At 47.4% G+C, this 15,377-nt stretch overlaps 7 protein-coding genes across 7 annotated transcripts; 2 read left to right on the plus strand and 5 right to left on the minus strand.

Annotated features, from left to right (window-relative positions):
- Positions 1 to 1,295: 1,295 nt before the first annotated feature.
- Positions 1,296 to 1,755, minus strand: LY89DRAFT_54892 (uncharacterized protein). Its single transcript, XM_018208280.1, has one exon. The coding sequence runs from the start codon at positions 1,688 to 1,690 to the stop codon at positions 1,457 to 1,459; it is 234 nt and encodes a 77-aa protein (XP_018071868.1). The 5' UTR covers positions 1,691 to 1,755; the 3' UTR covers positions 1,296 to 1,456.
- A 436-nt stretch (positions 1,756 to 2,191) lies between these two features.
- Positions 2,192 to 3,719, minus strand: LY89DRAFT_584310 (DUF1688-domain-containing protein; the record flags this gene model as incomplete). Its single annotated transcript, XM_018209257.1, has 4 exons — positions 2,192 to 2,275; positions 2,330 to 2,922; positions 2,969 to 3,458; positions 3,510 to 3,719. 4 exons carry the CDS (start codon positions 3,717 to 3,719, stop codon positions 2,192 to 2,194), a joined length of 1,377 nt encoding a protein of 458 aa, XP_018071869.1.
- A 1,340-nt stretch (positions 3,720 to 5,059) lies between these two features.
- Positions 5,060 to 5,793, minus strand: LY89DRAFT_684540 (uncharacterized protein). The gene is made up of 2 exons (XM_018214903.1): positions 5,542 to 5,793; positions 5,060 to 5,492 (listed from the first exon to the last, which is right to left on the minus strand). Exons 1-2 carry the CDS (start codon positions 5,644 to 5,646, stop codon positions 5,325 to 5,327), a joined length of 273 nt encoding a protein of 90 aa, XP_018071870.1. The 5' UTR covers positions 5,647 to 5,793; the 3' UTR covers positions 5,060 to 5,324.
- Positions 5,794 to 5,907: 114 nt separating this feature from the next.
- Positions 5,908 to 6,375, minus strand: LY89DRAFT_781710 (uncharacterized protein). Its single transcript, XM_018222508.1, has 2 exons — positions 6,269 to 6,375; positions 5,908 to 6,209 (listed from the first exon to the last, which is right to left on the minus strand). The coding sequence occupies exons 1-2, from the start codon at positions 6,308 to 6,310 to the stop codon at positions 5,988 to 5,990; spliced, it is 264 nt and encodes an 87-aa protein (XP_018071871.1). The 5' UTR covers positions 6,311 to 6,375; the 3' UTR covers positions 5,908 to 5,987.
- A 210-nt stretch (positions 6,376 to 6,585) lies between these two features.
- LY89DRAFT_645048 (uncharacterized protein) lies at positions 6,586 to 9,588 on the plus strand. Its single transcript, XM_018211859.1, has 2 exons — positions 6,586 to 9,385; positions 9,439 to 9,588. The coding sequence occupies exons 1-2, from the start codon at positions 6,713 to 6,715 to the stop codon at positions 9,538 to 9,540; spliced, it is 2,775 nt and encodes a 924-aa protein (XP_018071872.1). The 5' UTR covers positions 6,586 to 6,712; the 3' UTR covers positions 9,541 to 9,588.
- Positions 9,589 to 10,076: 488 nt separating this feature from the next.
- On the plus strand, positions 10,077 to 12,145 carry LY89DRAFT_583987 (uncharacterized protein; the record flags this gene model as incomplete). Its single annotated transcript, XM_018209242.1, has 3 exons — positions 10,077 to 10,514; positions 10,561 to 10,753; positions 10,806 to 12,145. 3 exons carry the CDS (start codon positions 10,077 to 10,079, stop codon positions 12,143 to 12,145), a joined length of 1,971 nt encoding a protein of 656 aa, XP_018071873.1.
- Positions 12,146 to 12,503: 358 nt separating this feature from the next.
- On the minus strand, positions 12,504 to 13,623 carry LY89DRAFT_584080 (putative short-chain dehydrogenase; the record flags this gene model as incomplete). Its single annotated transcript, XM_018209249.1, has 3 exons — positions 12,504 to 12,731; positions 12,794 to 13,150; positions 13,207 to 13,623. The coding sequence occupies 3 exons, from the start codon at positions 13,621 to 13,623 to the stop codon at positions 12,504 to 12,506; spliced, it is 1,002 nt and encodes a 333-aa protein (XP_018071874.1).
- Between the last annotated feature and the right edge of the window lie 1,754 nt (positions 13,624 to 15,377).

Here is a 15,377-nt window from a genome sequence, read left to right on the forward strand (position 1 = left end):
ACTTTAGCCTATGTGTGCCCTAAACCTGGTCAGAGACGATTGTATTATGTATAATAGGATACACTTCTTTGATAGGAAGGTATGAAAGAGAGTACTGACAAACTTTCATCTATGTTGATTAAAGAGCATGCGAGGGGGGACTTAAACCTTGAGCTATGTTCATCAATTGCCGATAGCAACTCCAATCGCTGAAGTTCCATCGAGAGATAAGAGCGACATTAAAGGTTGCGAATGGTCGGTTTGTATATTAAAACTACTTAGGCTATACAATGCTCGACCGGCTAAGCGACGCCCCAAACGGCTCTTTAGATCTGTAATATGTGCAAGCGAATGGAGATATGCCGTACAGCTCTGACTGCCGATACGGATCGGTCCGTTCTCTCCGCTTGAATACTCCATCGAAGCATAATCTTGGGGGCCTAGTGATGCAGCAAGTGACCTCATGTCGAAGCATAGCGAGGTAGGACATGAAAGCACTTTGCTCTGAAAAGCATAGAATTACCACGAGAAGTAGAGATCACCGGGTTTGCAACAGAGTTTATTGGCACCTAGACTGTCTTCTTGGTACATTGAAAATCTTGTGTCAGATTCACAAGCAACAAGTTGAATTTGAGTTTGAAGACACGAGTTTTTCACGTGACCATTCACTTTTGCCCCGCTACTTGCTTGCAATGTGTTGCTGATCATTAACGGCAAGGTGTGCTTGTTCGGTAGCACGGTTCTGACCGTGTGGCAAATGGGCTAGCTTGAGAATCTGATATGCTCGACAATTTCATACCAAAAGAGCAAAAGTCGTAGCAAGTGAATTCCCCAAGAATCAAAACAGGACCTCAAACTTCACCTCAAGCTCCAACACAAAAGTGAATCCAGCAACGAAACCAACTGGTTCACAATGTGACTCCCTTTCATCGAAGGAAGTAGTATAAATAACCCTCTTCCCCACAGGATTCTCACCTCACCTCAATCCGGAAATTTGGTTTAGGAAAAAGACAAGCCAAGCGGGGCCGCGAGCCCATACAACGTTGTTAGTCTTCAGATTCTGCGAGAAATCCGGGAGATCCCAAAGCAACTCGAAACCGACTCCCGCATACAGCAAGACAGAACCGAAGGAGGAGAAAATTGACAACAACACCATTGCTACTAATAATCCTTCTGCTATCAACTTCCCCCGCTACTCCGCCACTTGACCCCGAGAATCTCAACCACCTAGGCTACCTAGAACATCTCTACCCGGCACATAACTCCGAAGACCGCAGAAAACACAGTCCCCGTCGATTCTCTCTGGTAGGGTACGGATATGGCCATGACTTCCAACAGATGGGACAGCCGGGACAACTGTCGAAGTGGCCGCTACATGGAGACTCAAGTCAAGACCAGGACGTTTATTATATACTGATATTTGAAAGAAAAGAAAAAGTCAAAAGAAACAAAATCTCGCGCGGGAAAGGGGTGAATTTTAGCAATTCCAGCTTTCCCTCTGGGAAGAAGTGAATACGACAAACAAACTGATGGACCTGAGCCAAAATTTCCACAATCCTGCGGAAGGAAAATATATAAACCTCCCAGTTATCTTGATATGAAGGTAGAACATCACAATTGGGGAAACCCTGGCAACAAGAGCCTCGAGTACAGTAAGATGTACAGAGTACAAGCTGGGACGCTGGCAAGAAGCTACGGTGGCAACTTCCATGTGCTTATGAGGTTTAGGAAAAGGGAAAACAAGTTGCTGCAAGGCACTTGCCAGGAGGGAATGGCTGCCAAGTGATAAGTTGTTGTCAACTCCCCACCACTTAATTTCCCACATAAGCAGTAAGATCGAATAAAATCTCACTGCACTCACAAACACCCACCTGAAACCTCAAAATCACAATCACCCATCTCTATTTCAAAAACTTAGGTTCATCATCAATTCTTTCGTAAAAGCGCATGATCCTCAACCAAGGACCACGCAAAATCAGGGTATCTAAGGTAACGGCAGCTTTCCTCCCATTCCATCCCATTCCATTGATCATCTCGGCGATCAAATTTTGAAGATCGCAGTATGCAGCATCCTAATTTCCGTAATTAAAAAGGACCATGTCCGTAGAAGCAAGTAAGTACTCAGACAAGCAAGAAGAGGTTCAAGCCTTTGCGAATCGAGGGCGGGCGTTGGGTTCGAGGAGTGTGTAGCAGGTTTGGTACAGGCCGGAGTTTAGAAGACAGTTCCATCGCTGAGGATGGCGATTGGGGGGCATTGGGTATTTGGTCGTGAGATTTCAGCCATTTCTCGTCCACCCTGGTAATTGTGTTAGCATGTCTACAGCCATGAGGTTCGTCGGAAATAACTAACCTTCCAGCTTCCAGCCTCCAACATCTGTACCAGACTAAGCTTGTCTAGGCCCTGCAGACCAAGAACAGAGTTCACTTCCTCAAGTAGCAGATCCAGGAATCCAACCGTAACAGCTCTCCACTCAACAATCACATCATCATCTGGTGTGAACATTGGAACAACCTCCATGCTACCCTTGCCACTCAGTTCTCCCTCCTTCTTGAATCTGAGTAAACCTCTCTTCTCATCCTCTTCCTTCAAGGTCAAAACGCCTGTGTCGATGAACAATCCCCCGTTTCTGTATTCCGGGAGACCAGTCATGAGCTCAGCTCCAGCGAAGTGGATATGGATTAGTTTGGACATTGGCTGCATGAGAGAGTAGCAGAGCCACTGTGTGAGTTTGTGAAATGGTACAATGACTTCCCACGGTTGAGAAGTTGCGTCGGAAGGCATCGTGGATAGTGGCCAAGCATCACCAAGAGATGTGCCATCAATGGCAGTTCGAGAAGCTGGCCAGATTGGTGCAAGACCATCCATCAAAACTGACCAGAGTGTAGGAAGGAGGACGACGGGGACGGAGGAGGCTTGTGTGGTTGGGTGAGAGATGAGGTAGTCTAGAGAATGTCAGTAAAGTTGAAATGGAGGCAGTGACTGACTTACCAAGCATATTTCCAGGTCTTGCATCAGCGCCAAATAGATCCTGGTTGTTGAGAGCATCTGCCAATTTAATCAGAAGTCCTGTTCGTCCTTCTAATCCTGCAATTGGATTCCTGTCCGAGACTTGCAGTCCCTTAGCCATCTTCTCAACAGTCAAGCCTCTCAATCCCTCTCCGTCGACTTGGTGTGGTTGACTTGTGTTGCTACTGAACAAACCGTCTTTGAACATTTCCAAGCTTGCCACTGCTAGTCCTTCACTCCGCCTGTAAACTCGGCCACTGTCTTTGCTCTTATATGTCCATGATGTTCCTGCACCAGCATCGAGTAGAACTGAAACGAGGAACAGGTCGAGGAGTCTGCGACAACGTTCGGAGGGATCAATTGAAGAAGGCCAGCCAGCGAGCATGTCTGCGATCCTGTCCTTTCCACCCACGTTGAAATGCTGCCATCTGCCATGAGGGGGAATACTGGCATAATCGGGAGCAAAATCGCGCTGAAAAAGACTGTTAGAAGGGCATACGATGTAGCATTGAATATTCCCCACCTTAATAATTGAGACGACAAACTTGGTAGTATCTTCAAACTTGGCCATGTCCACATTGAAATGGTTCAATTGATTCCTCTTCGCCTTCTCCAGCACAATCGCACATCTTTCTCTCACTGCGCCAATACTCCTGAGGTGTCCGGCTGGGTCGACGTGTGGATCTGGAGCCTTTGGCAGCGCGACCTTCGGAATAGTGGGGGGAATTGACATTTTCGAGAATCCGGGCGTCGCAGGCGATTTCAAAGAGGATTGTGAGGACATGGAACCAATTTCTGCCAGACTCGACGAATTCTTGCGCGAACCAGAAGTCGTGGATGAGCCTTTGTCTTTACGTGAGAAGAGACCCATGTTGAGGCTTCGAAAGTGGAATTTCCTGTCACTCGAGAACGTGCGTTCCTGGCTACCCGCGTTATCGTGATAAGACGACGTGGATTATTTGCTGGATTTCGTGACGATGTTTCGGAGACAATAGAGCTATCAAAATGATCAGCCGGCGCAGCCGTTGAGGCAGCGGTTCCGATTGGTGTTGGGGAGTCAGGGGATTCTGTGTTCTGGTCTGAGATCTGATAGAATTATGTGCAATTGATGATGGGTGGAATGAGGTCGCGGTTTGTCGAGAAAAGTTGAAAGCGAAGATGAGATGAGGTTGAGAAGAAAGACGATGTTGAGGTCTTCCCCCAAATTAACCTTATTGCCTCAGTGAATGTTTCTCAGCTTCCTTTCCCGTCCAAGGCCTCAATTTCGACCCAATGCAATAAACAATCCACCAAGACCAAATTCAGGGGTCCCGGATTCTGGACTTCTTGCGAACCTTCTAGTCCAGGACTAGAAAGTGATTTACTCCGACTACCAAAACCTCGGGCAGTCACTGTGTCTCGCGGAATTCAATCAACGTGGCCCGGCGCTCGAGAAGACGGGTATAAATCTCCAAGAGAGTGAATATTGCAAACGGTGCTGCACGAATCCTTGCAAGTGATGGTATTCCCAGGTTGATGTCGGGGCACTTAACTGAAAGCGATATGGACAGGGTTGTAGATTGACGGGTGGCCGGGTCGATATGCAGGAACGAAATCCTACCCTCGAAAGAATCCCTGCGACTTCGTTGGTCTCTTTGATTTGGGATGGAAGTCGGCCAACTGCGTGGTTGATGGGGCGATGTGGGCTGATGCAGAGAAGGGGAGAAAAGTTTAAAAAAGATTTGATGAAAGTTCCCTGAGAGTGGAGAATCTGGCCAGAGTAAAGAGAAGGAAAAGGAGAATCAGAAGAGCTTGAGAGGGGCTCGATAGTTTATGTGCATGTATGTCTAGAGCCGCCTCGATCACCTTAAGTATGGTTCGCCGCCGACACGGTGCATCTGGGGCCCTGTGCAAGAAGACGCGGGAGGTGTTCGAGAAGGTGGGAGCCAATGAGAGTCAGCGGATGAATATTTAATTCGGCAGGATGGCCCAGTAGCTCGAGTCAGCCCAACGAGTCTCTGGGGATTGGCCGTCAGCTATGGTGACATCCGGATGTCCTGGCCGTGGGTGGAAAATGAAGTGTTACAATATTGAGTTTGCATTCCAAACAAGCACCTGTCATTCGAGTCTGTAACGTTCTTCGTCTGTGCAGACACAGGCGATTCAAGAGAAGGTTTATCTGATGTCTTCCTCTGTTGGACCCTGATACCCGTGAAACCGCATTTCCATATAAGGTTACATGATTCAGGCTTCTTCAAACCTCCCCCCAAAGAATGGGCTTGCAGAATTGAGGAATGAGACATCATTGCAACGCTCATTCCAAACTCAGCGGCTTTCCCTTCCGGGCATGCCGTGACCATCATTGGCTTTTGGCTTCTTTGACCATCGCTTCGAGTTCCTTCTGGTACTGCTGCGACCTCCTGATGAAGAAAGCCACCAGTCCAATGGCTACGACGCCCATGGTGATGACCATTTTGTGGTGATATCCCCATTCCGGGAACCTTTCCGCCTCAGAGATCCATGTTTTCTAGGTTGTCAGCGTTGCTTCTCACTGAAATGAGAGTTGGTGATCTCACGACAAGACTTGACAACGAATTTGAAGCAATTGTAGCCGGATTCGGGATACTGATGTCGGGGAAGACTAGAGGTTCGTTGCCCTCGTTGCTAGCTGGAGGTGGCATTTTGGACAGGACAGATAAGGACAAGCGTACGGATCGCTGGGTGTCTATTATCCAAAGGCGATGTTGTATGTAAATCTAAATATGTGTATGTGGGCAGATGGATTGTATGTGAGCCATAATCAGATTTATGGTGGTATGGTGCGAAAGTTCCCCGGCGTGGCATCGAAGAAAATTGATATCAGATATTCGTGCAACACGTGATAGCGTCATGAACCACCAAATTTGGATGGCGGCCGTTTTCAGTCGAATAGGACACGTAAACTCCTTTAACACTTATACATTGACTTCGGGGTATTTACAAGAGATCCAGGTTCACACCCAACTCCAAAATATTACAGAATCTAATCTTCTTTTCTGATGCTGGCCTGAAATTCTCTCCAGTCCTTCTCATCATCTGAATCCAGAGCGAACTGCTCGTCCTTTCTCTTATCCTTCACTTTCTTAATCTGTTTTCCTTGTCGACTCAGTGCTCCAGTGAGGCAAAGTCCTAGAAATATCACGTAGAAGCCGACAATGACCGGTAAGATCATGGCTGGATCTCTGAGGCTTGGCGGAAGGTAACCCTGATGAAATTAGCTTGCTAGAACATTAAAAATGTTTGATAAGAGAAGACATCTCATACCAGTAGGCTCTTGAGCAATGGATCATCATATATGTGATGCATGGCCGAAAAATTAGATAGGGGAAGGTGGTATGAGCGAACTGTTCTGTGATCAGATTCAAGATTAGGACAAGAACGGGATCATATATTCACATTCACAGAATACTGACCAAATTAAATCGAAGGTATTAGTGTAAGTCGAAAGTACTGAATAGGAAAAGTTCGTCGGGATGATGAAGAAAGTGAAGCACGTGATGCCTTCTAGAATATCTCAGCCGCGCGCTAAAAGTACGGACGGAAATAGAGACCATAACCACACTTGATATGCCAGCGAAACATCCCATGGAAGCAAGAAGCTCACGAGATCTTTCGCAGCTCAATCTTCTTGCCATTGACGCCTTCAATGACTTTATGACACACTCAAGGCTCATTAAATGATCAAATTACAGTTTCTCTACCACCAAAATGGATGATCTTAACGGTCTCGACTGGTCTGCCAACACCAGTGCAACCCCCAAAGCACCAGCTGGAACTGGAAATTATTATCCTGCTCTACGACCTACCCCGCCACCTCAAAATTCTGGCAGAAATACACCATTGTCTGCGCAAGGTTCAGGAGCCTTCAAACCTGCATCAAAACCATTTGTGCCCCCGAAATCATCCACTCCTGACAGCTTCTCGAACCTCGTCTCCTTTGGCTCTGCGAAACAAAATACCTTGACTTTACAACAACAGCAAGAAAAGCTACAGGCCGAAAAGAGGAAACAGGAAGAGGAGAAGAGGAGGCAATACCAAGCACAATTTGGCAACAATCAGTTCTGGGATGGACTAGGAAGTAAGGGGCATAGCCAGGCTGGGACACCGCCGGTCACCTCTCGAAGCACAACACCAGCACTGAAGCCCCTGCCGGTGAACTTTGCCAGAGCTTCGTCCCCAGCTGTCAATAGCTCAAATGGTGGAGATGAAGACTTGTTTGCAGCTTTCAGTGCAGATGCGCCAGTAGACAAATCGAGCCACTATCCTCCTCCTCCTTCAGCCCCAGCGAGCGGTAGAAATACGCCTGGCTTTATCGCGAGCAAGCCCATGGATTTGAGCAAACCACAAGCTTGGGAACAATCAGGGACACTTGGAGCGGAATTAGGAGACGACGATGATCCATTCGGACTTGGACAGATGAAGCCGCAGAGCTCTGCGCCAGGACCGGTTACGAACTTGGCAGATGATGATGACTTTCTGGGAGATCTAGCCAAGCCAGTGGAAGAAGTGAGGAGGGCAAGTCCGCCGAAGAAAGAAGTTGCGCCAACGCCAGACTCGGATGGCGAGTCAGACGACCCGTGGGATAAAGCAGTAGCTGAGCTTGTGGATATGGGATTCTCAGCAGAACAATCACGACAAGCTTTAACGGAAAGTGGGTCAGGTCTTGATATTCAAGCTGCTGTTGGATGGATACTGAACGACGCGCATCGACAAGCCAAAGAGAAACAAAGAGGTGGTGCAGGGAGTCGGAAAAATGGCCATCCATTGAATGGAGAGAGGAGAGATGACTCTAGAGAGACTGCTCGGCGAGAACAACATCCTTCGTGGATGCGAGAAGAGGGCAGGGATGGGTCACGGACCGGACGAGAAGACAATCGATCACCAAATGGAGAGGCAGATTTCTCAAAACAGGCTGCCGCTGTAGGCACAAACTTCCTAAAGACGGCCAACTCATTGTGGAAGACATCGCAGAAGAAAGTACAAAAAGCAGTTGCAGAATTTCAGCAAGAATCTGATCCAAACCAACCAAAATGGATGCGAGAAGCAGCTGAACGAGAGCAAGCAGAACGGAGAGCCGAAGGTCGAGGAAAGCGTCCCGAAGCTATCGTCCCAGATGTCACAGATGAAGCTCTTATGTTGGAAGGTGGCGGTAGACCACAACGCAAGGCAAAAGTCCCAACCCCTGAAACGAGACAACAGCCCCCTCGCTTCGATTCATCACATGACCGACCCCCAACAATGCCGAGACCACCGCCTGAGAGAGGTTCTCAAGCACCACGATGGCAGCAGAGTGCCAGTGCCCCACCTGATCCAAGAGCACGCATAAGCAAGCAAGCTATCGAAGAACAGTCAGCGCAAGCATACATCAGTCCTGCCAGACGGAAGAAAGCCACTCCACAACCAGCGCCACAACCAGAAGTTGACCTCTTCTCTTCGCCCGCACCTGCAAAACCCCCTCAACCACCACGGATATCCCAGCGGCCATCCCCTCCGCTTTCCAAACCTGCAACACCTATTCCTACAAGACCAAAAGCGCCAAAACGACAAGTCCCTTCAGTTTCTCCTACAGCATTAGCAAACTCAAATCAACATCGCTTAGCCGGAACAGCACATTTCAAGCGTGGAGACTACGCAGCTGCTCATCAATCATACTCTTCCTCGCTCTCCGCATTGCCTACCAGCCATCCCATCACAATCATTCTGCTTTGCAATCGTGCTCTCACAGGCCTAAAAACTGGAGAACCCAAATCCGCTGTTTCAGATGCCGATACAGCCTTGGCAATCATAGGAATTTCCAGAGGTGATGGCGAGAACATCGACCTTGGTCCGGGTGAAGGTGCTGGAAGCAAAGACATGAAAGAATTTTATGGCAAAGCGTTGATGAGAAAGGCCGAGGCATTAGAGCAAATGGAGAGATGGAAAGACGCTGGTGAAGTCTGGAAGATGTGCGTTGAGCATGGCGTTGGAGCCAGCACTGCCATTCAAGGTAGGACCCGATGTGAGAAAGCTCTTGCTCCTAAACCACCACCGTCAAGAACTGCCACACCAAAAGTTGTGCCAAGACCAATGCCTTCTTCTGCTCTTTCAGATCTCGGTCCGAGCGCAGGAGAAGACTCAGCTGCAGTCAAGAGATTGAGGGAGGCGAACCAAGCAGCCGAGAAAGCAGACGACGAGAAATTCGCATTGAGCGACAAAGTCGAAGCCAAGATCGGCCAATGGCGAGACGGCAAGAGAGACAATCTACGAGCACTGATTGGCAGCTTAGATAGTGTAATGTGGGAAGGTGCTGGATGGAAGAAGGTCGGCATGCATGAGTTGGTGCAGAATAATAAGGTCAAGATTAATTACATGAAGGCGATTGGGAAGACGCATCCGGATAAGGTATGTTTCCCGTATCTGCGAGACGAAAAAGGATATGTGCTGATGAAGAATAGTTGCCGCAAGATGCCAGTACGGAGGTAAAGATGATCGCTGCACTTGTGTTTGCGACGTTGAATGAGTCGTGGGATAAGTTCAAGCAGCAAAATGGCATGTAGATGATACCAATGTTACGACTTATCAGGCTTAGAAGGAAAGAGCCTTGCATGTTTCATTGTTCGTCGATGATTTTCAGTGCCCATTTTGGTGAATGTCTGTATAGATCTTGTAATCTTAAATTTCCCAAGTGGGATTGTCGGAACTTGGATCATGCCTTTTCATGTGAATCTCAGCCTTTGTGGAATTAAAAGCTTCCAGTATTCTACCTCAAGGTACCACTAAAAGGAGAATCAAGCCAGCAAGATTAAGTAGTGTGCTGGGCAGAGGTGATTTTCTACTTGCATATTCTAGAGCTTAACCGCTTTTCGTCTGCAAGACGAATTTTGAGTTGTCGTCGAATTGGCCTCGTTCTCAATAAGCTTTTCATTATTGTCGACACTCTGAACGTTTCCCCATGTCCGAGTGGGCTGGCTATCGAGTATCGCCTCAAATGGGCCAAGTGCGGATGACTAATAAGATCTGGCACTTCAACCCTCTTAAGCATGGCGAACTCCATTGTCCTCATCAACAATGTTTCACACCAACGCCTGACTACATGGAACATATATCTGACCAAGGGACAGGAGGCCCCTTGGTCCCGAAGCGGAATCGAATTCAACTGAGCTGCACCAATTGTCGCCATGGCAAACTCAAATGTGACCGAAAGCACCCCTGTTCGCAATGTGTTCGAAGAGGGAGAGAATCACAATGCACTTTTACTATGCCAATCCGAACGCCTGTAGTCAGCTTGAAGAACAGATTACAGCACCTCGAAAGTTTGGTGAAAGATGCCATGACGACTCAAAGTCCGGCTGCTCAGGGAGCTTTTTCAAATCCTCCGAATACGCCAATTGGGATCGTAACGGATTCAAGCGGTGATACCCATAATCAAGACCAGGCCAACGGACACAACACTCTTGCTTCTGGTCAAGTGCTTCTGAAAAATGGACAGACTTATGTGGGGGCAACTCATTGGGCAGCTATACTTGAAGACGTGAGAAGACTCTTCCTACTAATTTCTTTACACTAACATATCACAGATAGAAGAAGTGAAAGGATTCTTTGAGGAATCTCTCGAAGACGCCGACAAAGGGCAAAGTAGCCACTACAACTCACTTCTATGGAACATTAGGTCGCCTTTAGGAAAAGCAGATATGCTCGCAAATCTTCCGCCGCGGCTCGCTGTGGATCGTCTGGTATCTCGATACTTCAACTCTGCAAGTCCAGCGTTATGTGAGACCCCCCCCCCCTGGAGCACCATGACTTTTCGTTGACGAATTATCAGTCATCGTTCACAGACCCACGTTCAATAAACACTATCGTCAATTCTGGTTGGATCCTGAAGGCACTCCGATCATCTTCGTCGGGCTTCTGTATGCATTCATGACAATAGCTACCCTCTCCGGCCTTGCATCCGGAGAGACTCATCCAGATACCCGCGGCACACCTTCTCATATGCTTCGAGCATATCACGAGAATTGTGTCCAATGTATTGTACTCTCGGACTACACCAAGCCTACTCGATACACCTTGGAAACAATGATGATTTATGGCGAAGCGGAGTTCCTCATGAGTCGAGATGATCAGGTCCACTGCTACTTACTGATGGCTGTTGGTGTCAGACTGGCACTTCGGATGGGTCTTCATCGCGATTCGAGTAAGATTGAGACCCGTCTCTGTCCATTCGAAGCAGAAATCCGACGACGCATGTGGTATCACCTGAACCAAAATGATCTTCTGTTCAGCTTCCACATTGGCCTCCCCGGCATGATGCAAACAATTGAAAGCGACACACTGCCTCCCCGCAACCTACTGGACGAAGACTTCGATGAAGAGTGTACAGAATTACCACCATCTCGCCCTGGATCAGAAATGACGCCCATGTCTTATGCTCTCTGCAAAGGCAGATTAAGCAACGAAGCTGGGAAAATCATGGCCCTGGCCAACAAACTCCAACTTCCACCGTACGACGAAGTACTGAGATTGGATCGATCATTGCGGAAAGCATACGACAAAGTCCCCCCACAACTCCGCCTCGACGAATCCGAGATCACTGTCACGGACTCGCCAAGTACTATCCTCAAACGCTTCACTGTATCTGTCCTGCACGAAAAGAGTCGATGTATGCTGCACCGCAGATACCTCGCGAAGGTCTCAGAACATCCAGAGTATCAATATTCGAAACAAGCAGGACTCGACGCTTCTATGAAGCTTCTGCAACGTCAAGGCCTCATCCACCAAGCGGCATCTCCTGGAGGTCCGTTGGCGCTTGATCGATGGTTTCTTTCTTCGCTGTCAACGTATACTTTTCTACTCGCGGCAATGATCATGTACCTCAATGTCATGAATAGTATCAGGGATCAGCTCAGAACATCTTCATTCGAAATCCTGGAGGGTATCGATGCGCTTGAGACGTCGCGCAATAATTGGGAGGCGGCTTTGAGTCTCTCTCCTGAAGCAAAGAGGGCTGCTCTTGTACTTAATGGTATGGTCGACAAGGTTTATCAAGCGCTGGGAAAGCAACCTCCACCAAGACACAAACCAGACATTAAGCTTGGAAGAGGTATTGCCAGCCCAACTACGAGCAACATGTCGCAATTGTCACGAACAGGTGAGTTTTCATAATGATGCGTCTGCGCTTAATTCTTAGGCTCACTAGTACCAGACAATTCTGCCATCCAATTTCACGAGTTCGACAGAGAACAAGGCTTCCCTTTCAACCACTCAACAAACAGCATTTCTCCATCTTCTAGATTATCAATGCCTCACGACCTGGACATGGGAGTGCAGTCGAATCCTTTCGATTCGATATTAAGTCTCCCCAATGACTTCGACTGGGAGTTGTTCGACACTCAAGTCAGGCCACAAGTACCAGCTACACGAGAGGAGTGGCCAGACTTTCTCACCGATCTCGAAAATGGAATGAACGACGACTACAGTTTGTGAAAGGCTTGAGCAGCCTAGCACCCACAACATGATTCATTCACAAGAAATCTCTCAATTGCTTATTACAAAAATCCAAGAACTTCTCCTCAGAACCACTCCCGCCTTCCGCCACACTCTTCTTTCCCAACACGATCTCGTCTGGCAAATCACATTTCCGACCCCAAGCCATACAATAGCCGCCATTATCCTCCATCGTGACTTCAGGAGAGAATCCCGCATATAGAACAGAGTACGCGCCATTGATCGGCGGCTTATAAACTGATCTCTATACTATATGTAAGCAACCACTCGCGATAAGGGACGCAGACTTACCATCAAAGGTCTAACCACATTCCTCAAAACCCAAGGCTGATGCCTCTGCAACCCCGTCGGCATCAACCCAGGATGAACACACACACTCAAAACACCCTTCTCCGCCAACCTGTCAGCGAACAACCCCGTGAGCCACGCAACGCCGACTTTGGATTGCATATAATTCGCCATAAACCCCGTGAGGACTTTAGGCGTTCCGTCCGCTTCGAATTCCATACTAGTATGGCCTTGCAAAATGGACACTTCCCAGACGATGCGCACGCTCCCCACTGGTGTGTTGGGCTGTGTGGATGTAGAAGCGAGGAGGTGTTCCAAGAGGAGGGTGAGGAGGTAGGGACCAAGGCAGTTGGTGCCGATTTCTAGGTCATTGCCCTGTCAGAAAAGTATCAGCTTCTACCATAGACCGATGGAATTGGTGGATCACAGACTTGTTTATCCTTCGACCCCGGCGGTGGTCCCATCGTCGCAGCATTATGGACCAAGACATCAAGTCTCGACTCTTTCGCCAGGAAACTCTGGACGGCAGGCCTGATGGTCTCAAAGTCCGATAGATCAACGACTATAGTTCCCAGTCTGCCATGATCACCAACGACAGACTTCGTCTCAGAGATTACTTGTTCGACGGCACCGTCGCAGCGGGCTTGGGAACGAGCGGCGATGTAGACGGTAGCTCCTTTAAGATACAGTATCTTTGCGAGATGATACCCGACTCCAGAGGCAGCGCCCGTCACGATGTATACCTTTCCTGCGAGAGAAGGGATGTCTTTGTCTGTGAATGCTGGAGGCCAGGGAGGGAGGAATTGGGAAAGTCTGGAGATTGGAGGGTTCTTGGCTGGTGAAGGCATGACTTTGGCGATAGGAGAGGAATTGAAGGAGGATGGAAATCAAACAGATGGGAAGTGTTTATATAGTAGATGAAATCTACAATTAGCCAGCAGGATGCAACGTCTCCATCATGGCGGGACAACGAAGAATCATAACCCCGTAGTGAGCGGAGTTGAGGTTGAGAGGTGGTGGAGATGGAATTATCTATCTCCGGATGCCGGATTATTGATTTTCCGAGGAAGACTACTAGAGAAATGCAATTCGAACATAAGTACCAACCAAGTCTTGGGCTTCCTAAAGGACTTGATTGATCTTCGTTGCCTAAGCTTTCAGAGACTTTCAAAAACCCATTTTAGATGAACTATAACTAAGCATTTGGCATTTTGAAATCCACGTTAGCCCAGATCGTGAAACTCTTGCATAAATTGCACGTTGCCCGAGCTTGTAGAGACCTTCAAAATCTTGTTTCTAATGACTTGCAACTTGATGTTTAGCTCTCATTCCTATCAATTTCCTTGTGTGGAATTGCGATGGTCTAGCTACTCGACTCATAACCCCGACTCCATTTCCTCAAATCATGAAAGTCTTGCCCAGCTTTTAGAGACTTTCAAAAGCTGTATCTTTCAAGGCATTTCACTTGATATATGTTTTAAACGCTTCAAGCCTAAGTTTTACATAGATCCAATCCTCAATCCCTTGGTTTTCAGGCACTTCCAATTGCCCAATGCTTCAATACTCATATTACACTCTCTACCATCAACACGACCCACTACCCTGTCACCGGCATCGGAATTACAGTGTACGCAGAATCGAAACTACTTTCGCTGTTGCCATCGCCAACTTTAAACACGTGCTTCAATATTACATTGCTCTACGCTCAGTATTTGGTTCGGTAGGACAACTTATCAATCCCATAGAAGCGACTGGATTCTTTGTCACATAGATAGGACAGGTTCTTGTATCCGTGCCGAAAGAAGAGCAACAGCGCTCTTTGGCCACTGTAAAGATATCTTAGCCATACAATTCCACCGCTGCTCTATTTTACCTAAAACTGCAATCTTTATATCTCAACCCAATACTTTCCTGTACATCCATAAATCAGACAAAGACCCCGCTTTTTAACAAACACTACAAAACACTACAGCAGTGTGTCTTAGTGCTACCTCAGGAGTATCTCGTGAAAGCGCATATGCCAGCTGATCTGTGTAAGGTGATCACCCACATGGGTTTTGGTTGTGTTGTGCTACTTTGTATGGAAGATATGTCCTTTTCATTAACTCAGCTTTAATATACTTTCAAAACTTAGGTTTTGAGGCATTTTCACTTGGAATATATTTTCAAAATCTTCAAGTCTAGAATTCCACAAAACTAGCTCTCAATTTCTAACACATTCCACTCTGGATATTAATTTATATTATTTGAAGACTTCAAGCCCAAAATTTACGCAAAGCCAGTTCCCAATGTCCCTAACTTCCAAGGACTTTCAGCACTTTGCTTTTGCAGGTTTTTCACTCGGAATATATTTCAAAAATTTCGAATCCAAGAATTTCATCATCTTATTTTCATTATCCCAGCATTTAGGGACATTCAAACCTTTACTTCTTTAATACATGCCTCAAAAACATCAACTCCAAGCTCCCCACATATCCACCCTACCATCTCCCCAGCTTTCTTGGACATTCGAAAACCCTCTTTTTTACTAGGCATCCACTTATTTGCACCTTCCAAAACAAGCGGTCCATCGTCCAAAACAAGCAATCACAGTTACAAATCA

Source organism: Mollisia scopiformis (genome assembly GCF_001500285.1).
Source record: "Mollisia scopiformis unplaced genomic scaffold LY89scaffold_11, whole genome shotgun sequence".
NCBI lineage: Eukaryota > Fungi > Ascomycota > Leotiomycetes > Helotiales > Mollisiaceae > Mollisia > Mollisia scopiformis.